The sequence below is a fragment of the Pinus tabuliformis genome, chromosome Q (assembly GCF_031772625.1).
Source record: "Pinus tabuliformis cultivar Carrire ecotype Pingquan chromosome Q, CPIR1, whole genome shotgun sequence".
Classification (NCBI taxonomy): domain Eukaryota; kingdom Viridiplantae; phylum Streptophyta; class Pinopsida; order Pinales; family Pinaceae; genus Pinus; species Pinus tabuliformis.
Genome location: NC_142296.1, coordinates 1,358,464,361 through 1,358,488,634, shown reverse-complemented (window position 1 = coordinate 1,358,488,634; position 24,274 = coordinate 1,358,464,361). Strand labels below are relative to the sequence as shown.

The 24,274-nt window shown below is 39.8% G+C and overlaps 1 protein-coding gene across 2 annotated transcripts in view; it reads left to right on the top strand.

Moving 5' to 3' along the window:
• The window catches only part of LOC149224963 (GTP-binding protein, HflX), a 311,472-nt gene that overhangs the window by 175,000 nt on the left and 112,198 nt on the right, over positions 1 to 24,274 (top strand). For both annotated transcript variants that reach the window (XM_089386362.1, XM_089386363.1), the window contains exons 8-11: positions 13,665 to 13,720; positions 13,890 to 13,940; positions 14,125 to 14,179; positions 14,304 to 14,360. In XM_089386362.1, the coding sequence (XP_089242488.1) occupies positions 13,665 to 13,720; positions 13,890 to 13,940; positions 14,125 to 14,179; positions 14,304 to 14,360 (219 nt within the window). The remainder of the gene's footprint in view (positions 1 to 13,664; positions 13,721 to 13,889; positions 13,941 to 14,124; positions 14,180 to 14,303; positions 14,361 to 24,274) is intronic.

Here is a 24,274-nt window from a genome sequence, read left to right as displayed (position 1 = left end):
GGCGCCAAAAAATGTTGTCGCGCAGATTGACACGACAACGCTCAGACCGGGGGCTGTCACTCTGATCCCCGATCCCTCCGTTTAAGCCTGTCTCCCGCGGCTAAGGGGGGTAGTCCCTGTGAGATGATGAGACCAACTGTCGACCAGTTGGTTGGGAGACATGAGACACGATTAAGATAAGCACTAAAATGATTTGATTAATTTAGCAGACCAGTGCCTTAAGACATTGTGGTTAAAACGATTACTTGTTAGATGATATAGAAACATAAACCGTGAACAGCAATCATTTGTCATCAGCTAAATCACAATGCTCTTTAAAATGACCAAAATGATATCCAACAACTGGGAATTTTGAAAAGATAAATGCTTTAAACCACCACGAGAATCATGAATTATTAACCAGACATCGTATTCGTATCCCGACTTAGATCTCAGCATGAAAGATATAACATGATAATTTCTCGAAAAAATAACTGGATCTGACAAAGAAAATTTCCACAAAACTTTTTATACTTTTCAAAAATTTAAAAGAAAAAGAAAATTTTTTATTTTTATTTTATTTTTTATTTTAAAATTTATAAAACTTTACAAAAAACTTAAAATGTAATTCTAACTAAAATCTAAAACGTTAAAATCTAGAAATAAAACTAATCTAACAAAGCCTAAGTCCTTTTTTATTTTATATTATAAAAATCTAAAAAAGAAAAATTTAAAACTAAAATCTAACATAACCTAAAAAATCAAATCTAAATTCAAAAAATAAACTTTATCAAAATCTAATCTAATTATTACAAAACAAATTTTTTTATAAAACTAAATCAAAATCTAAATAAAAACTATTTCTATAGCCTACGGATTTTATAAATGAATCTTTTATTTTTTTATTACCTTTTTTTTTTTTTTTTTTAATTGAAAAATCCAAAATATAAAGTCCTAAACTAAAATAAATATTAAATCAAAACTTAAATGATTAAAATCTAACAAACAAACCTTAACACATTTCCCTTTTTTATTTTTATGCCATCAAAATAAAACAAAGATTTAATAAAACTAAAATTTAAAATTTAAAGAAAACGAACTAAACTACGTAAATAAAAATGAAAAAGGAAAATCAAACGCATCCAAAATTGAAAATCGTTACAGGCAATGAATATCTCAGGGAAACCCTAATCCGCACGCATAACTCACGCAAAGCTTCAGGCAGAAAGAGAAAACGACACAACAGTCTCACGCTGGCAAGACGGAAACGATACCTGACCTGAAGATTGAACCCTTTGCTACGCAGATGACCACAGAACGCAAAAATTCGATTTACCTGATACGCCAACGTGAATGCCAGCGGGAATGGGACGAGAAAACCTGATGATAAATCGATTCGTTTTGGCTCCAGTGACCCAATGCCAACGTGAATGAGGTCATACCATATATCAGATCGATTTTGAGCTCAGAGATACTCGAAATTTCAGTGGAGATCGAAAATCTGAGACCGCCGATTCTATGAACGCTGTATCCTAAACGCACTGTCCAACAAAGTTGTTTGTGCAGGTGTATACAAAGAAGAAACAAATCGATTTTTTTTTGGGCTGTAGTATGTGCAGATTTGAGATCGATGGCGGAGGGAAAAGACTGACTGGAAATGATGGCAAAGATAGGCGTGGGAAATGAGGGACGCAGGTCTGCGGAATGCTGCTCTCTTTCTCTGCTATTTGGTGGAAGCAGAACAGAGGGAAAAGCTGCGTAGAAAATCTCTGATGCAACAAACGTAATGCTGGCTGCGTGGGTGAGCACGCTGGGGTAGATAAGGATTTTGATGGATTTATGATAACATGAACAAGAGCAGAGCTCAGAAACTGATATTAATAGAATCGGCGTAAAATTTTTCTCAAATCTGAAAATCCCAGGACAACAGAACAGCCTTGATAAACCCTTGGATGCTTAAGAAACCCTGCAACCTGAAATGATGAAATCACCCAAAAAATAATATGTACATAACACGAAAATCAAAACCCTAATGAAAAATTTGTAACCCTAAAACAGCTGATTAATGTACAGATTTTTGGCCCCTCAATAGCCAGATTCAGCAAATAAGAGCAGGAATACTTTAAAGAAATAAAGATTTAAGGTTCTCACTGTGAAGAACTTCAGAAAATCTCTCATGCAAATTAAAAAAAATAAACCGAATGATAGACTCAGGATCAAATCCAACTGGGCTCAACAAAAAATGCTTGCGGGAGTTGGCTGGTTTAGCCTAGAACTTCCCCAAACGCCCACCAATATTTCTTCAGTAAAGATTTTTCTGCACAGCTCAAGCAACCATCAGAAAAGAGAGCATGAATGCTACTAGATCTCAGGAAATAATGGAGATACCTGCCATTATTTCAGAAACCCTAACAACACTCAAACCCTAGCAAGTGAACAAGATACCTGTGCTCAGAATACTCTAAAAAAACAAGCTATTATTGATGGCTGAAAAAGTGAAATATGCAGAAAATTAAAAGTCTCACAGCGCTTCCAGAGAGTAACACCAGCCAGATTTGGACCCCAAAGTCTTCTTTTATTAACCAGAAACCAGATTACAAGAGAGCTTTTTCAGTACAAGACTCACAGATCGAATCCTCTGAACTGACCCCTAGCACCCTACTTAAAGGAAATGACTCCAACGGCTAGTTCGAGTGATCCATGCTGAAATGATCTCGACCGTTGATGAGGATCAAGACATCTCTTGATCTCATCCGTCGATTTATTAAAAAATAATATTTTGCATGCATTCACTTAAAATATTATTATTTTATTAGTTAGGGTTTTTGCTTTATTTTTTAATTTTTTATTTATTTTAATTTTTAATTATTTTATTAATTTTTAATTATTTTTATTCATTTTTTAATTTTTTAATTCATTTTAAAATGGATCATCGAACTAAGCCTTTGGAAACATCACCTAGGACCTAGGACTTAGGACTCATGAGGGGATTTAAAACATTTTTCAACCCTCAAGACACATTACATCATGACTTTTTACAGTTTACATCTTAAGGGGACAAACCCACTTAATACAGACCCTCACAAATCACCCAGTTCTGCGACTCAACTATAATCTAGTAGATTAACACACTAGGATTCTCCTAAAGTTCTAATGACAAAATCCATCCCGGCTTTGGGGTCAGGTTTGAAGGAAAACTCTACCGATCCATGGATTGGTGAGACGAAAAACATTCCGGGACGTAGATTACCACTAGAAAGTTAGGTCCACCTAGGCAATTCACATACACGACTCATGTCTGCTAAGATTATTTACAATTCATACATGCAGACTGGGTTTACAATCAAAATGATTAAGCTGCTGATGACTGCAGGATGGCACGGACACATCGATCAGGTGCCGCCCCTTTCTGCAAAGAAAAGGGGGGTGTACTGCATGGGCAGTTGACCGGTAGTGGTCAACAAGACCCAAAAATCCTCTCAAGCTCCTCAAGGTCTTTGGTTGAGGCCAATCCTGCATTGCCTAGATCTTTTTGGGATCCACCCTGACACCTTCACGCCCCACAATGTGGCCCAAATACTCAACTTCTTCCATGCCAAAAGTGCACTTGGACAATTTGACAAATAATTTATGCTTCTGGAGCAGTTGCAAGAGCAGATCTACATGCTGAAGATGTTTTTCCCAGGTGAGGCAGTAGATGAGGGTGTCATCAAAGAAAATAAGGACAAATTTTCAAAGATATTGTTTGAGCAGGTGATTCATGAGGCTCTGAAAAGTGGATGGGACATTACAGAGACCAAATGGCATGACTAGGAATTCATAATGGCCTTCATGAGTTCGGAAAGCAGTCTTTGGAATGTCTACTTCTTTCATGCGAATTTGGCGATAGCCCGAGTGAAGGTCGAGCTTATTAAAGAATTGAGCCCGATTTAGTTCATCTAGCAAATCATCAACAACCGGGATGGGAAATTTTTCTTTGACCATTAGCTTGTTGAGGGCCTTGAAGTTTGGACACATATGCCATTCCCCATCTTTCTTGAGCACCATGACCACAGTCGATGAATAAGGACTAATGCTAGGACGAATGACACCGGCTTCCAGGAGTTCCTTGATGATTTTTTCAATTTCATTCTTTTGGGCGATAGGATAGCTATATGGGCGCACATTTGGTGGTTGTGCCCCTGGGACCAATGTAATGCTATGATCATGTTCCCCTCTCGAGGGTGGAAGCTCAGGAGGCTTGTCAAAGACCTGTAGATGGTTGTTTAAGACCTGTTGCATCTCAGGATGAATATGAAGGGAAGTGGGTTCGAAGGCCTAGATGGCATTAAATTGGGCTATAACTCCATGGTGGCCCTTTTTTAACAATTTTTCCATCCTATGCGAGTTGATGATAGAAGGAACACCTGCCTGGAGTCCATGGAGGGTATGTGTGTGGTTATTCTGCTTAAAGCTCATATATAACTCCTGGAAATCCATTGTGATTGGGCCGAGTGTGCGGAGCCATTCAGCACCCAAGACAATGTCACACCCACCCATGTTGATGGCAAACATGTGGGTCTTTAGGTGATAATGCCCCCTTTGAAGTTTGACATTTTCACAGCGGTCTTCACATTTCATTGTCCCCCCATCAACAATCTGGACCTGGAAATTAGATACTGCTCTGACAAAACAATGCATTGCTTCAGCGACTCTTTGATGGATAAAGTTATGTGTACTGCCACTATCAATCAAGACTACTACAGGGCGATGCTTAATAAAACCTCTGATTTTGAGAGTTTGGGGAGAAGAAATTCCTGCCAAAGCATGAAGCGAGATAACTGGTTCTTCAGGTGTAGCTGGGAGCTCATTGTCCGGCTGGTTGTCCTCATCTTCCTCCTCTGGTCCCTCAAATGGTGGGGCTTCCTCAAATGAACTGTGATCAGTAGCATCAATTTGAAAGAATTTGGGTTCCTTGCATTTATGCCTCGGGGAGTATTTCTCATCACAGTAGTAACACAATCCTTGCTTTCTTCTTTCCGCCATTTCCACTGGTGACACCTTTTGAACCTTAAGTGTTTGGGTAGTGCTCGGAGCCTAGGTGGGGCGTCCCTTGGCTATGAAATTTGGACAAGTCGACTGGGCCGCTAACGCGCATTCTACTTCACGAGCTATCTTGCAAGTTGCCAGCCATGAGACTGGGTGTTGCAGTTGGATGTGGGCTTGTATGGCGTCTTTGAGAACACTGACAAAACATTCCAAGTAGAATTCATCTGCTAGACCTCCTGTGCGGAAGGCTAATGCTTCAAAGGCTTTAGTATATTCTTGCACTGTGCTTGTTTGTCGGAGCTTAGTAAGATGACCCAAAAAGTTAGATTCATGGTCAAAGTGATCAGAAAGAGCTTTTGAGAATATCTGCCAAGTCATTGGCCTTGCATAGCAGCGTTGATGCCATTGCCACCATTGCCATCTTTCTTGGTCCAAGTACAAGCTTCCCACACTTAGCTTAGTTGCATTATCTCTTATGTGATTCAATGCGAAATATTGCTCCATTTGTGCTAGCCATATCGCCGGATGAGAGCCATCAAATTTATACATGTCCAGCTTGGGTGGTTGAGGCTGGGACTGTTGGTGGTTTCCATAGAAGTGAAGAGAATGGCTAGACTCGCCCTCAAGGTTTTCATTAAAATCATATGCCTCCGATTGTTCCCCCGACTTGCCCTTTGTGATTGTGTCATTTAAGGTCTGGATCTGCTTCGTTAGTGCCTTCAACTTTTGTTCAAGGGTGTCTATCTTCTCATTGGTCATAGCTTGAGCTCTGGTTTGTACCATGCACAGATCCGGTGCACTTGTCGTTATTGTGAAATTTTTTTTGGGACCACCCAAAATTTTGACGCTGACAAGTGAATGGTACTTCGAAAGGAGTTTTACTCCTCGCTTAGGAATACTGCAGTAGCCGATTCCCAGAAAAGTTAATTCTGCCCAATGTCCTACGAGAATCATGCCCAGGTATAGGAGCCACACAAATAGTCAGATCTGTCGGCGAAACCCTCAACTGCAGAGTATGAGTAGGAATGTGGCAGTGATCGAACCCCTGCTGCTAGATCTGAATGGCGGATCTAATTGTTGCGACTGCTACAGAACCCAAACTGCTGGATCTGAATGGCGGATCTGATAGATCTGATTGGCGGATCTGATAGATCTGAATGGCGGATCTGATAGATCTGAATGGCGGAACTGATTGTTGCGGCTGCGACAGAACCCAACCTGCTAGATCTGATCTAGCAAAGATGATGTGTGATCTAGAGAGAGACAAGGGAACTATGGTCTCAAGGAGTGTCAGGTGCTACAAATCACAATATACATAAGGGTCCGACAGTAGTACTCGGCCCAATCTTTCAGGGCACTAACCAAGGAGGATCAACCGTACCCTTAGCCGTACAACCCGACTACCCTATTGTACGCACGAGTAATCTCCCCGAGTGCTGTTCTCGGTGTACTGTAGCAGCAAGACGATTGACGGTTTATCTATGGCGAGGTTTCAAGAGAGTCTAGGGGGCTTCCGATATACCCAGAGGGTACTTGGAAGACAGTCCATGCACGGTTCTGTCTAATGCGCTACTACTCGAAGGGGTACCCATAGGGGTTACAAGGGAGTCCAACAAGCGTGACCACCTCTTGTATTTCCTGCGTGCATGCCTCCCCAAATCAGCGGGTTTATGCGCTCAACGACAGATCCTGTGGTTTAAAGACGTCAGAACACGTCTCTAGCCAAAAAAAAATTCTGCTAAAAATGGAGATCCCAATGGCCTTGGAAAGTGCTCTGATACCACTTGTTATGCTCTTGAGCTGTGAGAAGATACCAAAAAACCAAATATGTGAAGAAATATACCTAGAACATAGAACAATAAGAAATAACAACATGTATTTTATTATTCAGAAAGGAAAGCAGTGTTCACTTGCCTTTTCGAGGGGGCAACCTCCAATAGAGCTGGGCTCAATTACAAAATAAGACACGACGCTCCTCAAGGGGAGTCTCTATCCTTTATATAGGATTCATACATGCAATACCATGGGTCAGTACCATGGTTTTTATTAATACCATCTATCTAATACCATGGCCCATTTGCAACTAACTGTGGTCCCTTCTTTAAATGCGGGTCAACCACTTACAATTATTAATATGGGCTTTATTGACTCTTTAACTAACTATAACTATGACTCAACCCTATTACATAAATAAGGGGATTAGGGTTGGACCCTAACAATTTTTCTCCTATTTGTTTAGCTTGCTAGCAGCCCCATGATAATCCACAAATAGCTAGCCTTAGAGGCTTCCATCAATGTTTCGATCAATGCTTTCGTTTTTCATCTAGCTTATTCATTAGATGAAGGTGGGCCATCTATTATAAGGTACACTAACCATTTTTGTAATCAAGTGGTTCAATTAATGTTTAAGGGAATTCTATTATGGATCATAGGTTGAATTGGAAGATAGACCATGTTTGGTTGTATCCTTTTTCCCATGCTTTGCTTTGGTGTTTATCCTTATTCCCTAGTCTAACGAGATTTTCCTTGAAGCCTTTCTTTCCGTTGTCTAGGAGGGGCATAGATAGGAGGCATTTATGGATGTTGTGTGTCCATGGTAGTCGTTATGTGGGACTTTCCATTTGTCCCTTGTATCCACATCCTATCTTTAGGTTGATTGCTATTGGTCACTAGTATTGGTTCCGTTGTGAATTTTCATAGGGCTAGATTGTTCTTTGCTTTAGATAATTGCATTCACAGATTTTTCATCATTTACATATTGCATTTATACCATAACATCATAACATCAATAACAATTATGCAGAAAGAACAATAACATCAACAATGCAACTGAACGACAAGGAACAACAGAAGAAAAACATACACAATAGAGACTCCAGGAGTTAGGTCAGAGACCAGGGCAAAACCCCACAAGGGGATAAACCCAACCAAATTCTTCTTCTATTAGATATACATCAATTATTCAACTGAGATACAAAGTGAATATCGTGAGACATCATTAGTCACATCAGGCTTCCTAGGGCCAATCCAAGTCAGTTGACAACTTCGTTTGTGAATTGAACGAGATAAGTCCAAGAGAGCTACAATATCATATTTGCTATCCCTCATGTTGTCACTGTCATCAGGTTACTGCCACAGTTAAGTGGTCATGTCAAGGTAAGGTTATTTCCGAGATCATAGTCATCAATAGTACAATCATCAAGGAGCATTGCAATTAGGGTGACTGCATCATGTATCATAGTTACTGTCATACAATTGTCAACGCATAAGAGCAAAGTCACTTTCACACTATATCATAAGAGCAAGATCACTGTCACCATATATCTCACTGTCATCAAAATAGCAAAGTCACTACCCAAGTCAATATATATATATATATATATATCCAGATCTCTATCCGAGTCAATGTTATATATATGTATATCTAGGTCTATGTATTGTCAGGGTCTCTGCCACTGCTGTACTACAAGATCTATGACATATATCAAGGATCTGTCATATACATTTCCGTCATACATAGAGATCAAGGGTATGAAGATTGCACTTTTGTCTCCAAGTCACTTTAATATAAAACATTGTCTTATATCAAATTACTAGCTATAGAAAGATATTGTTAACCTCAAGGCCACAAAGTATGGTAGATCGATGCCACTGATGCCATATAAAAACAAATGCAATGCCACACATAGAATCACTATAGAGATAACAACGCCACAAAGCTACTGTAATAATAGCGATGTCACATAGGCAATGAAATAATTACGTTACTACAGAACCAATGTAAAGACATACAAACTATAGTGATGACGCTTAGAGTATAGCGATACTGGAACTAACAATATGAACCATAGAATATATATGCACAAGTCACTTTTGACCGATACATGCTTGGGGAACCGGGCCACTGTAAATCGGGTCATAGGAATGAGTAACCGTGAATGCGAGTCATAATATTGCAGATCTTTGAAATGTGAGTTATTGAAAGACAAATGCGAGTCACTGTAATTCATACTTCTGAAATGCAAGTTTGAGTCATGAACATGTATGAGCTACAAAGATATGCGTGAGTCACGGTGCGAGCTTTAGGTTTACAACGTGGGCTTCAGAAGTATGTTGTCGAACCAATGCTAACTCCAAAACATTGTCATCGAACCAATACGAGCTTTAGAAGACTGTCAATGAACCAACAAAAATTTTGATCTTTGAGCCAGAGGAAACTGAACTACGAACTTTCACACTCGTTCTCTTCTTTGTTAGATAGAGAGATCGAATTTCACATATTTATATATCTTCTCATGATCGAATGGGAAACTTAAAAGGACGAAACAAACTTTAAGAATTTCGAGAGGGAAAACCTCAATTCAAATTTAAATTCGATCTTTGAGCCATAGGAAACTGAACTATGAACTTTCACACTCGTTCTCTTCTTTGTTAGATATAGATATCAAATTTCACATATTTTTATATCTTCTCATGATCGAATGGGAGACTTAAAAGGACAAAATAGACTTTAAGAATTTCGAGAGGGAAAACCTCAATTCAAATTCGTTCATTTTATCTATATATATATATATATATATATATTTTTTTTTTTTTTTCTTTAATGTCCAATTCAATTTTGTTGCATCAAATAATAATAATATTTCCCAATTTTGAATTTTCCCTTTTGACCAATAAATATCTTATTTAGGGTAGTTAGGCTTCCTTTGGGGTCTTAGGGTTTTCGTTTGGGGAAATTCATCCCAAAGCTGCCCAAATTTCAACACTCCCTCTTAGCTAGGGAGGAATTTCCATCTGCATCATAAATTTCATCTTAGATGTACAAGACTGCTACATCATGTCTCAATCCGTCTCAAATTATCTCATCTTGTCTCATAGAAGAAGAATAATCCATAACCGATGGTAGGAGAGATTGCTCCTCCAAACCCTACTAATCTTTAGGTCAAGTCCCATGACCTTCATCTTAGCTACATCAAGAAGACACACATCTCATCTCAACCTTTCTCGTCTTTGATCATCATTTGAAGAATGATGTCTCTATCTAAAGAAGAAGAATCATCATAGGGGAGCTCAAGCTACCACCCTATATCCAATGACAATAGGTGAGATACAACTTACTGAGCAAGAATCACAACCATCTTGTTGTCTAATGTCAATAGGCGAGATACTACTTTCCATGAACGACAAGGATCACATCCATAATACAAGTAAATGTTGGCCATAATGCATGCGTTGGCCAAATTCAAGCAGTATTTGGTGGGATGCAGATTTAGGATAAAAGCAGACCACAACAACCTGAAGTTCATCATGGGGCAGAAGGCACTGAGTGAGAGGTAGCAAAAGTGGACAAGCAAGTTGCAGGCCTATGACTTTGAGATAGAGTATGTTAAGGGCAAGAACAACATAGTGGTTGATACTCTATTGGTAATGCCACCCACTTTCTCACTCGTAGAGATGACAAACGATTGGAAGTCGTTGTTGCTGTTAGAATATTCAAAGAATAAATTTGCTTGTGAAATTATGGAAGGATTGATCCGCGATGACAGGTACTGGGTTATGAATGACATCATTTACTATAAAGACCAGATCTATCTTGTGCCAGAATCAAAACTCAAAGAGAGAATCATGCAGGCAACTCACAGCTCACCCCTAGTAGGGCATCCAGGATATCTGAAGACCCATAGGAAGGTCAGAGAGAGATTCACCTGGAAAGACCTTAAGACGAATGTGTTGAGATTTGTGAAGGAGTGCAACACTTGCCGGTAAAACAAGACAGAGGACACCCATCCAGTAGGTTTGCTGCAACCCCTTCCCATCCCAGAGTAGAAGTGGGAGAGTGTTTCCATGGAGTTTATCAGTGGCTTATGTCCGGTGCAGGGCAAAGATTACATATATGTGGTGGTAGATTGAATCACAAAACTTGCCTATTCCTTTGCCATATCATCATAATATTCAACTTCACAGGTGGCCGAGTTATTTTTCAAGGAGGTTTTCAGATTGCATTGGTTGTCGAAAAACATTGTCACTAATAGAGATAAAATGTTCATGGGTGACTTCTGGGTGGAGCTTTTTAGAGTTGTGGGGACTGAGCTAACTCTGAGCACTAAGTACCACCCACAGACTGATGGGCAGACAAAGATAGTCAACAACTGGCTTGAAGGCTATCTTCGGAATTACGTGATCGACCAACAAAAGACATGGGTGAAGTGGATGCATCTAGGAGAACATTGCTACAATACCACTTTCCACATGTCCATCGACATGACTCCCTTCAAAGCATTATATGGATATGACACCCCGAATTTCATAGACAAAATATTTGGGGACAGTTGGGCACCGCTGGTCAAAGAATGGATCCAGAAGAGCCAGGACATTTTGAAAGTTCTCAAGGACAATTTACATATAGCTCAGAACCAACAGAAACTGTATGCAAACAGAGACATGGTGGAGCACAACTTTGAAGTGGGAGATATGGTATACCTCCCCCTTCATCCCCATAGACAGTCTTCACTGAAAAACAAAGGGGTGGAAAAGTTAAAACCTAGATTTTACGGGCCATTGAAGATTTTGAGAAGAGTAGGAGAGGTGGCTTATGAACTCGAGTTTCTAGAGGGATATTTTGAGAAGAGTAGGAGAGGGATATTTTGAGAAGAGTAGGAGAGGTGGCTTATGAACCCGAGCCAGAGGGATGTAAAATTACATTTTCTTTCATGTCTCGTGCCTCAGAAAGGCCTTGGGGCAGCATGTTGTTATTTCCACAGAGCTTCCACCGTTGGATGAGGAAGGAGAATTGGTCTTAGTTCCCGAGAAGATCCTAGATTCAAGGGAAAGGAAGTTGCGGAACAGAACAATCAAGGAGTACCTGGTAAAATGGAAAGACTTACCAGTAGAAGATGCTACCTAGGAGGGTGAACAAGTGCTCAAACATCCTGAATTGAAATTGCTTGAGGACAAGCAATCTTGGGCGGGGAGGACTGTAATGTCCCCGACCACTTAGGAAGCTTATGACAAAGTCCGCTAGCCTAAAGTGGTTCCCATAGGCTAAAGCGGGGAAATATTTAATAAAGGGGACTTAAATTGCCTAAGGAAAACATTATAAAGTCCAAAAAGGAGAAAGGGTGATATTTCCTAGGCAAGTAAGAAGTCACTTTAACTTTATAAAGTGAAATATCATAAAGTGACTTTATAAAAGTTAATTTAATAAAAAAGGAAGGTGAAAAGGCAACCCTAAACTCATAAAAGAAGGAAAATGAGGAAACTCTCTTCATTTGTGCATTTTGTGAGTTTGGAGAAAGAGCTCTTGGAGAGAGTTTGAAGGAGAAGCTTAGGGTTTTGGAACCCTAGCCGCCATAACAGACTTCGGTGTTGAAACTAGACACCCTAGTTTGGATTTGAGAGTGAATCACTCAGATTTCACCTCTGAGCTTCAATGGGAGAATAAGATTTCCAAGAAATATTGAAGTATTCCGGGGTTATCAGTTGATTCTAAAAGCTCATTTGGTATTTTCTATAATATTTTGCAGATGGAGGAGCTAGTTGAAATCTGAGCCTTGGAAAATCGAGCTTAAAGACCCACAGAGGCTGAGTTTATAGTTTAGTGTGGTTATTCTCATTGTGGTGGTAAAGTGAAGGCTTCAGTGGTTCAATTCCCTCTTTTGAAAGGCAGTTTGAGCACCACAGTCAAAGCCATTACCATATCGCAGTGCAGGACGAGTTCACTTGCTTGTTTGGACTGTGTATTGTAGCAGAGCTGGACGTATGGACTGTGAGACCTATTTAATGCCATAACCTGACCGAGAACTTAATCTCTGGGCTGCGTATCAGTGGCTGAATTGTGCATAGCTTTGTGAGGGGTTTGAAGCAGCTACAGTGAAGGTGTATTGTTCTCTAGTGGGACGTGAGAATGGGTATGCTGCTCTGCTGAAGCGTATGCCTCTGATTTCCTGCTAACCACGAGTTCTGGGGAGTTTGTTGAAGGCAATAGGCCACTCATCATTGCCATAGTCACATTCTGGGCAGCGTACTACTTCCGGAATCAGTTCTGCTTGGAATCACAAGAGCTGATATTAAGGTGAACCTGTACATGCATTTCTGGGCAGCATATATCACAGGCCAGGGCTGAAGTACTATTCCAAGGAGCTGACATTTTGTGTATGCACCCCATCAGTACTATTTGCCTTCATTTTCAGGTTCTATCCTCCTAAACTATTCACTGTAATTCAAGTTTTGAATGAGAAAAAATGCCCATTTGTCAATTGCACTGGATTCCTGAAATTATCATTGGAAATACAAATTTATTTGGTGGCTGTCCATGCATGTGTAAATAATGAAGCGAAGTATAGTGAAACAAATTTACAAAAACATCACCTACAGTAGAGGATACACAATTTTTTTGAAGGAAACTGTCACTGAAATTTTAATTGCCCACTCAGAAATTTATTGAGAATGTTGAAGTTCTTCTAAGCCGGAATTTTACAGGTTATTTCTGTGTTTTGATATACTTTTTTTGTTTCTAGACAGCAGAGGCCTACTAAAGGGATATGTGTTTCAACTGCATGTCATAGGCTTGTGGAATTGTAGTTGTAATATGTTTTAGTTAGTATTTGGAATCTGGATGACATCACTTATGAGATATTTGATCCTTGTTGATATTCCAGGGGAAATCATCACTGGTGGCAGCTCTTTCACAAAGTGATCTTTACATCGATGACAAGTATGCTTTTCAGGACTATATGTTTTAGGGTTTATGTAGGTTATTGTTTGTGCATCCAATTACTCTAGTTTGCTTCACTAAGTTATTTGGATTCTAGATTATTTATCAAGTTTTTGTGTTGAGCTTGTCAACCTTGGTTAAAACTCTGATGCATTCTATATTAGTGTAGACTTTTTGCAACACTGGATCCACGCCTGCGAAAAATATTTCTTCCTTCTGGGTAAGTCCAACTGGAAATCCATGTCTTCTCATTTTTGCTATTCATATTTTGGTCACTGTTTTTAAAAAGTGGCTGTTCATAAGCATTGACTACCTATGGTGCACAGGTAAGCTTATTAGTTTGCAGGAAAATAAAGGATTGTAATCACTGGCTTACTTGCTGTGAGTGTTCTGAAATTGTGTAGGTGTAAAGCACTTCTAAGTGATACAGTTGGCTTTATATCTGATCTACCAATCCAGGTAAAGGCATCATATGTCTCTACTCCCTTTTGTGAGTCCGCTGTGCATGTTATCTGGATGTAAGTTTTGTGTCATTATTGTCAATTAATGACATAAATTTTTTCCCTTTTTAATATTGTTACAGTTAGTAGACGCATTTCATGCAACTTTAGAAGAGGTGACGGAAGCAGATCTTCTTATGGTAAGATGAAGCTTTTACAGAATTGATATATTTAGCATGCAATGAGAAAAAGTGCCTCAAATTGTTTCTTGTTTCTTGCATCTAAAACGGGCTAGCAACTTAGACATTTTCAAACCTTTAACGATCCTGTGATTGTCTGCTGTTCTTTTCCAATGGGTGTTAGGAACTTAGGACTTGATGCTGCTTCAAATCTTCATGGACAAACATGAGTACTGTGGTTTATAATTTTTCGTTATTTTTTTTTTAAAGAAGAAATACAATAGATGAGCATAAATAGGATCCAGATAACTTTGTTTTAAGCCAACTTAAATTTATTCAGTGGGTCCACAATGAACGGGGCTTCTTTGTTTTGTGCCTGATCTATACGTCGGTGGAAATGATGGGGTGGGTAACATACCATAACTGTATAGTTTCTCTTCAAAATATTTAGCGATTGGAGAGATCACAAGACTTATTACAAATGCTACTCCTATTTTCATCTGTCAGTTGTATTGTAGACTAGCAATGTTGCAATCTTCTGTGATATGTTGCATTTGGTTCTAGCTCTTCATAGGTCAAAACAAGAAAGCATGCTAGTCTTTTCAGAGTGCATGCAAATACAAGTGAAACATGATAAGGGCTAGCCTGACATAGGCTGCACACTTACAGGCTTATGTACCATACTCCCCCACATATCTCATCTCACGTTCATATTTATAGCACCCTTGGGAGGCTATGATGGTTTAAGTTCTATCCTTATCATTTAATGTTATATTGGCCATATGTTACTGGTGACCACCAACTAATATTTATATTTAGTGGTCACTATTACCTCTTCATATCTCCCTACAAGGAAAAGTCCTAACCTTTTGTGGGGAGAGACTAAGAGTCTAAGAGTACTACCAAGCAAATCATCCACTGTCATATTGGTGATTTGCTCCAATCTTTAGACTAAGGAAATCCAAGCCTGGGGGGAATCCCTTTGTCAACCTAAGCCTAATTGTTTTTCGTATAAGGTGAAAGGATCAGTTCAGGTTGACTTCACTTAGCCAATTTACTCACTTTTAAAGGTGAAAGTCCCAAAGTCTTTTAAGGTGAAGGAAACTCCTAAAAGCCTAAGCTCACATAGAGCTCAACATTGCTAGTCCAAGATGTCCAAAATGGACATGCTGAAGTAGAAGTGGGAGCAGATTTGTGAGGAGTTTCAAGCTCAATACTGTCAATGGTTCTTTAACCTCATTAGACGTGAATTGTGATAGTGAACGCCCAAGAGTTGGTGAAACTTTGATGAATGTTCAAAATGTAAATGCCAGTAGTTGCATGTGTGTTGCAATATGGCCAAAAATGAAATTAAGAATGACCATTATTCACAAGAAACCTTGGAATAAGTGTGTAGAGAAAATATATCACAATTCAAAAATCATAAGTTTGTGAATTTTATTATGACAAATAGATTAACCAGCAAATTAAGAGTCATCCATCTATAATGAAATATCGAAGATGTCTCAAAAAATTGTTGTGCTTTATGATTCCATGCCCACAACCATTGTTGGAAATACTAAGAGGGGGGAGGGGAATCAATATTCCCTTAAGTTAGTTAATTTTGAATCGCTAGAGCATTAAATAACATTAGCATCAGATCAAAACATAAATCAACAACACCATTCAACAATGCACAATATCAAAGACAATAGACAAGAGATTTTTAGGTGGAATGCTTCTAGGAGAAAAATCATCGAATGTTTCTCAATATAGGTTTTTAAAATTTGCATCAATTAGGAAGCTCCAACTTTCAATATTTTCAGCATCAATTGAAGGAGGCTCCAACCTCCTGGTTTATAGGCTCCAACCTGAAGGACACTCCAACGCCTTGGCTTTATCAACTCCCATTGAAAGGACACTCCAATTCCCTGCACAGGCTCCAACCTGCCCTAGCACCACCCTGACACCCTGAAGTGTTCTTAGGCTTCAACCTGAAGGAGACTCCACTCACCTACCTTGCACCACCCTGCCACCCTATTCAATAAGCGAACCACGTTTCACAATTTTCAGACTGAATACAACTGTGCTCAATGAATTGTTGAGATATCTAGGGGCAGCTAGATTGTGTGATTTCTCTTACTTTGATAACTGCTTGTGATGTATTTTTGCTTATCTTAGTTAGATTCTTCTTCAACTTAATTATTATTGTGTTCTTTTCATCAAACAACTACCAAACCATAAAGAACAGTGAGACAAGAGGACACAAGATATAGGCGATTAGCTAGGGCCAAAACCTCTCCAGTTGAGAGGAAAACCCACAAGAATTCTTCTCTTCTTATAGAATCTTCAATTGACGAATTCCAAGACCTATGACCCTTGATCAAGACCCTCAAGAACAGTGAGACAAGAGGACCCAAGATATAGGCGATTAGCTAGGGCCAAAACCTCTCCAGTTGAGAGGAAAACTCACAAGAATTCTTCTCTTCTTATAGAATCTTCAATTGACGAATTCCAAGACCTATGACCCTTGATCAAGACCCTCCATGACCAAGTCCCTTGACGAGCTTTCCTTCTAGTAGTTTCTCAGCAACCCTCCAAGACCAAGTCCCTTGACGAGCTTTCCTTTTAGCAGTTTCTCAGTAACTCCTAAAATTTTGACCTCCAACAAATTCTTCTGCCCAACAAATTCTTTTGCAACTTTGATCCCTCCAGCAGATTCTTCTGCTACTTCATCCAACAGATTCTACTGCAACCTTGACCTCTCTAGCAGATTCACAACTTCGATCTTTCACAACTTCGACCTAGCTACAGCCTCATAGCTTCAATGCTGCCTCACAACTTCGATACAACTTCACAACTTCGATGCAACTGCACAACTTCGATGCATCTTCACAGTTACAACCTAGATGTATCTTCACAACTTCGACGCAGCTTCAAAACTTTGTCTTTCCCAGTAAGTGTAGAAACCCTAACACAAGAGAGAGAAAAAGAGGCCCAAAACTTCTATCTTTTTATTCTTCTTCTTCGTCATTTTTCAACTTCTACCTTGAGGAGATTGATCTTGCTTGAGTGTGTGCCCAAATGAGGTCAAGTTCCTTCTTATTTATAGGCTTTTGAGGGTTACAAATTACTATCTTTAGGCTGACTTGTCCCTTCATGTAGGCCGAGTTGATCTTTGCACTATGACGCGGCCTTGGAGGGTCTTTTGACTCAAATAAATTGTCTTTACAATATGTAACATGCCCAAAAGGGTCTTTCATACATGACAATGACTCAATTGACTTATAGACTCAATGACAAGCCCTAGAAGCATTCAATGGGTGCTTGACCTAAAAATAAATCTCCCTTGAGCATCAAACCCATGCCTCAAGAATAACAATAATAAATTTATTTTTCTCTTTTTACTAAATACATAAAATGATGATTACATGTCATTGAAGATTGAACCTAGTTACATATTTCAACACTCCCTCTTAACTAGGGAGGTATTCATAATCCACACAAGGTACTCGGACATTCTTAATTTGAAGATTTCTCATGTGAAGAGTTAGAATGGTAAGCCATCTGTTTAGGATCATATCAACCAGCATTATCACATAGCAATGCCTTGATTAATATCTCTATCTATCCACAAGATCATAGCACAATGTTGGTGAGACCATGATTGATAGACACCATCATCATTGTCTCTTAAGGCACATACCACACCCCGGTGTTCACAGGGTATGTCCTTCCATGACTATTCTTATCTTGGATTCTGAGTCCTCAAAGAATATCGATCCTCTTCGACTACTTTTGTCTTGGATGCCCTACCTCTCCCTCTTATCCAGGGACTTGTCCGAGCTCCCTCTTAACTAGGGACTTGCTTCCAACAACTTTATGCTCTAGCTGGAGATCATGGGACTATCGGCTCCTTGAGGGGCTTCTTCTTTCGATGTCATGAAGTTCATCCTTTCCATAATGGAGCCTTCATCAGTCATAGGGCATCGACTATCCATCACTTTCCTTCACGAGCTACATTAGTCATGTCATTCTTCTCTTCATCAGAAAGTGATCTTTTAGTCCACATCTAGCTTTTCTTCATACTGCTACCTCTTCTAAGTCATGCTTCCTTTAGGATATTTCACCCGACCGCATGAGTGCTTGTTGTAGGTGACATCTACAACCCTCTTTCAGTAGCCCTGTATCAAACCATCCAGATGTTGTTCAAAATAAAAAATTAACATCAAATCACAGTTACCTTTTGTGATGGCCTTTTGTCATAACATCTTGCTTGCTTGCAACATCCTACACATTCATAAACACATCTCCAAGACTTTATATGTCAAGGGTCTCCTTTCGTTACAGACCTTATTGCAGTCTTCTTCTCTATGGAGATGCCATGATCAATTCTTCTAGTTGTCGGATGTTGACTTCCTGTGACGGTAACTGCATCTTTCCTAATCTCTTCTTTTTTTCTTCACATATTGCTTCCCAAAAAATTTCCATGCATAGTTCCTTCATCTTGGTCAACTACCTCATATTCCATATGAGGACATATTATGTTGATTTCATTGTCTCAATATGTGAACCATGCCTTCATGCATCTTTTCAAAAAAGAGATCCTTGATCATGCTCACGAGGTAGAGCATTTACCCATGATATCTGTAGCTATATGATGACATGACTTAATCTATCAAATATATACATACCTCTTTTCTCCTTTTGGTTGTCTAGACTTCCTTCAGCAGCTTCCTTTCCTTGATTGAGAGTACTTCATTCATCTTGACCTGCTGCACTCCTTTGTCACCATACCATCATCCTTCTAAACTATGTATCCTACACAAGGTGGAATGATCAACAAGACACTAGCTTCTTCCAAGTAAAGGTGAACCTTCCAGTGAAGATTCCAATGGGGGATCTTGATTATCCTCATCCGACAAATGCTCTTTTATCATGATGATGATGTATGATGATTTCCTTCTATCATGCTAGATGACATTCTTTCAATCATATGTACTATATATGATTTCAATGAGGTTGCCAAGAGCTACTTCCTTTATATGATAACTGCTACATCTTTGTAGACTTCTACTTCAACTATTCTTTCAAGCTTCTCTAATGATGTCATGAGCTCTTGCTTTAATGGTATGCTTCTAGTATGATGCCATCTTCTACTAAGATGCATCTCGTCATAATACTTCTCATCTTGACTGCCATGGTGGAGATCTTTTCACCTCCTACTTCTCCTTGCTATGCATTGGAGAAACCCTAATAGTGAAGATCTATCCCTTTGGATTTCTTCTCATCAGGTTCTTCCACTTCTTCGGTGATATGAGCTTCATTTCTTTCTTTCCTCTTGTTGTCCTTTTTGAATTTCGGACAATCTCTCTTGTAGTGTCCATATTCTTGACAGCCATAGCATTGGACTTTTGACATATTATTCTTCTTTTTATGAGAACCAGATTTCCCAAACTTTCCTTTTCTCTTAGCCATGGTAGCGAATGCTTGAACTTGTTCACCTGGTCCCACATCACTCTTTGCTTTCAACCCGGTTTCTTCAATTTTACACAATGACCAAAGTTCACTGAATGGGGTGGCTTCCTTCTTTCCAAAGATGCTGGATGTGAAGTTGCCCCATTCCTCTGGAAGTGCATTGAGCACTATGGTGGTTATTTCTTTATTGGACATTATTTCTCCAACTCTTGTAGTTGGTCTCTTCTTTCTGACACCTTCATAAAATATGGGGCTATTCCATCTTCCTTTGAGATCTTCATTTTGTACATCTCGTTCCTCAAAGATATCACCTCTCTTGCAGTACTTACGAAAAAATTCTATTAACTTGTCATGTATTTCTTTTGATGTCTCCAACTTTGATACATGAGGTATGAGGGGATCCTTGATGGATTCAATGAGAATCCTTTGAGCCCTTACTTCCCCTTTCATATACTTTGCTAGAGCTTGAGCTTCTTCCTTTGGAGGCTTAGTAATTGATCCCTTAACATGTTCAACAACTTCATTTTCTATGAGGATCAAATCTGTCCTCTTCTTCCATGCAAGAAAGTTTGATGACCCAACCAATTTGTTGCTTTCCTTGCAAAATGAAGTCATTTTGATAGCAGATTTAGTCATAAATATAAAGGTACTTACTTGTCAAGTGAAGATGCTTCTTGATGACAATATCTTCAACTTGATGCCTTCTTGATTTCGATGATGATGTTGATAATAGAAGATGTCTTCTTGATGATGATGTCTTCCTTCAAAAGTGATCCTTCAAAGAGAGGGAGATCACTTGGATTCCTTGATGATGATGACAATGCCTCCTCTTGCTTCCCTTGAATGTAGAGACTTCAAGATGCTTCAATGTGTAGTCCTTCTAGGTAGGGTCTGTTATGCACCACCTGTGGGTAGTTTATATGGGAGAATTTTTTTCTCCTAGATGGTCCTTAGTCGACAACAAGCAGCCCCTTGCAGCCCCCAAATAGCTTTATGTGCCATTTTCTTGCTCCCTGAGCCAACCATGTGGTCCCTTGCCCATCTGTTATGAATGTATGTTTGAAGGTGGGCCTTCCGACCCCGAAGGTATGGCTTTTCATTGGTATAGTTGAGTAGTTTTCCTTACTTGTCATGAGCACTTTTGGGCATGAATTGGTGGGGGGATTCGGCATAAAGAGTTGGTTAGGTTTGTATTCTTGTCTTCATACCTTATTTCATGGTTACTATTGTATCCTAGTCCTGTGGGATCTCCTTTACTGACCATTAGCTTTAGGGACGACACTACATGGGAAATCTTGATTTTGGTTGCGTGGTCCCATTTCTCGATACCACCTACATTTCTCCCCTTCTACTCATTTCAGCCCTGTTCATCTCTTTTCCCATCTGGGTCCACATGTGTCCACTCAGTCCACATAGGGTTAGCCCCCCTCCCCTTGTCCACACCTTGGGTCGGGCCTGGAATAATGCCGCAAAGGTTGATGCAGCTAAAAAGAAAAGAAAAAGCATAATTTGGCCACTCTCAATAGGAAATGTACCATAAAATGCAAAATATGGTCGGGACATACAAATTTAGCATGTGAGCAAAATCCAATCATGAGCTCTACACCTTATCCATGGTCATCACCCTGGTTCCTATGGACCCTAGATAAGCCCCATCTGTCATTAAGGAACCCATGATTGTCCCAATCCCTGGTGGGCAATGAACCACCCCACCTTAAGGGGGTATCCACTACTACATATTACACATCATGCTCTCATCCCTTGGAGCCCCGAGCAGTTATGAAGAAAAATCAATTAAAGGAAAAATACATATGAAGAAGGGTGGAAAAACAAAGGTCGGGGTAACTTATGTATCACAATTTTCTCCCTCTTACACTCATATACCCAGGTGTGGATTTCCGTTATTATAGCTACCCTTGCACCTTTACATGTGGTCTGGATGATTCCCCTGATCCTCCACTCCATTCCACTATTATATCACTTACCACCTACTTCTTAAGGATGTACTATGGACATGCCACCCCCTTTAGAGGTTGAAACCACCTAATAGGGTCCTTGGTTAACCCCTTATTGAGCTTGGAGACACTTGTACATGCCAAAGCCCACTATGGAAGGGCATGCCACCATGAAGTGCCTTAATGATCCCATGATTTGAAAGCATTATTACTTGATTATTCTAATGATCTGTTGTATTGGAGGGCAAGGGGACGCATTGGATCTTATGCAGGATTGCAAGTGAGACTTCATTTAGGGCTTGGTCTCCCTATATGGGGTCCTAGCCCTCTAGAGGGCCACATTGGCACTTGTAGGGTGAGCGTTGAGAGCCATGGGCCTCCACCATAGCAGATATTACTTCATGGATCCCCAACAACATTCATTGATTGCTCATGTTCCACCTTTTGGATGTGGATGATGCACCTGGTCCACCATGCCCAACTGGCTCCACAGTTACACCAGACACTTAGCAAATGTTCCAAGATGATGTCCGCTGCAGAGGGAGGGCTTATGTCACTACTCCATCCCTTACAAATGGTTGACATGCATATTTGATCCATTTGGAGACCAATGAGGATGCCCTTGTGCCCCCACACCCACTTGGGAGCACCACAGGTTCTTGATTGAGTAACAAGGGGCCAACCCCTTGTTCATTATGTTTGGAGTCCATTTCTTCATTATGGCACCCCTTGGATTTCATCAGTCGTCCTCAAAGGCCCAATGACTCACTTTGTTGATCATTCGATCGTCTTGAGAGGCTTATCTTTACATTACTGGGCTATTTGGTGGGCTTGTCACCAAAAGTTTTGTTATTATGCACATTATTTTATTTGAGGGGCTAAATTAGGCCTAATTAGCTAAATCGAATTCATTAGGAAGTGCATAAATACAAGTGTGGTGAATCATTTTGATCATCATCACCTGGATTGGGTTATTCTCTCTTGTGAGATTTTCGCTATACCTTTGGAGGACGAGTTTGCATCATATGGATGAATTTTGATGTTTGGTTATCTCTCTTTGTCTTGGAGCTTCTCTATTGGCATGTATTGATAATTGGATATACTCTTTAATACATGTAAGTGATCTTTTAATGCTATTCTTGTTATTTATTTTGTCACATGCATGTCGTTGGGATTTTCTTTATACTAAGCTGAAATTTAGTGCTTTTTCTTATGCGAAATTGTGATCATTTATAGTGATGCATCATGTCATGGGGCATGTATGATTGAGTGAATGTTCCTAGAGATGATTTGGGTTAAATACATCTTGACAAGTCATCAAATATTGCAAGTCGAAGTATAAAGACCTTGAAGTAGCTGTTCTCATTCCCTAATGCCATGCGAAGTTGTTTTAAAGGCCTCCTTGATTGAGTGAATCCATTGCAAATATTAAAATTCTCCTTGACTCCATCTCTCCTAAAGGCCAAGGCACTAATCCTCCATTGGCGATCATTTTCAACGCTTATTCTGGTCACCCCCCTCTTTTTCTAGGCCTAGCGTACATAGGTCACCTAGGGTATCAATTATCTCATAACCTAGCCATCCAAACACTTTGATTTTTGGTCCACAACTGCGCTAAGGTTTGCTCTAGAGGCCGTCCAAATTTGAAGCAAATCTGATGGTGGGATCTCGAGATATAGCAAGCCCTAGCTCAAGGACTGTTTCTTGTCCTAGGTTTCCCTTGGCTAGTGACCTCATTTGGATCATTGCATTCTATTCCAAGAAGATTTGCCCATTGATCCTGTTCTCTTGCACAATTAGGTCAAGCCTCTCCTTGAGTGACTAATTCCACTTGATCCTAATTTTGGGTCCACTTGGTCCTATGTGGTCCCGCAACTTTATAACTCCAATACCGCAAAGATCACATAAATACGAAGTCTCTATAAGGATTTCTAGGCTTAGAGAACATCTCTTCAAGATACATTCCTGAAACCCTAGCCTCAAGAATCCTTTAGGCCATTCCTAGAGAGCCTAACACTTTGCTTCCCAAGCAAGAAAGCCATACAGTTGAGTCTCTCTTGTGAATAGGCCTTGGGAATCACCTTTCATCCTTCCTTTGATATATTCACCATTGTGATTCCTCATAAACTGGGTCTCCTCCCATTAGTAAAAGCCCGTAAAGAGTAGGGAGCCTTAGTCGAGGTGACAATGGGCTATCACTCCATCGTTGCTCTCGAGGCTCGACCTAGTAGTTGCTCTATATGATCCCCTCCTAGGACCCCGACTAGTTTGAGCGGTAACAGGGTCCTTGAGATCTTCTTTGATGATGAAGTGTGAGCTTCCCAACAATGCTTCAAGTGAGAAACCCTTCTTTTGATATGCTAGGGTTTTGAGGTCTTCTTTGCTTGTACTCGGTCCTTGTGAATGTCTTCTTGATGGTACGATGCCAGTGTTTTGATCTCTCTTGATACTCCTTTTCATAGTCCTTCTAGTGCTTCGGCCTTTGAGTGTCCTTCTTTTCGTTCCCTGTCCTTGTCTTGCCAC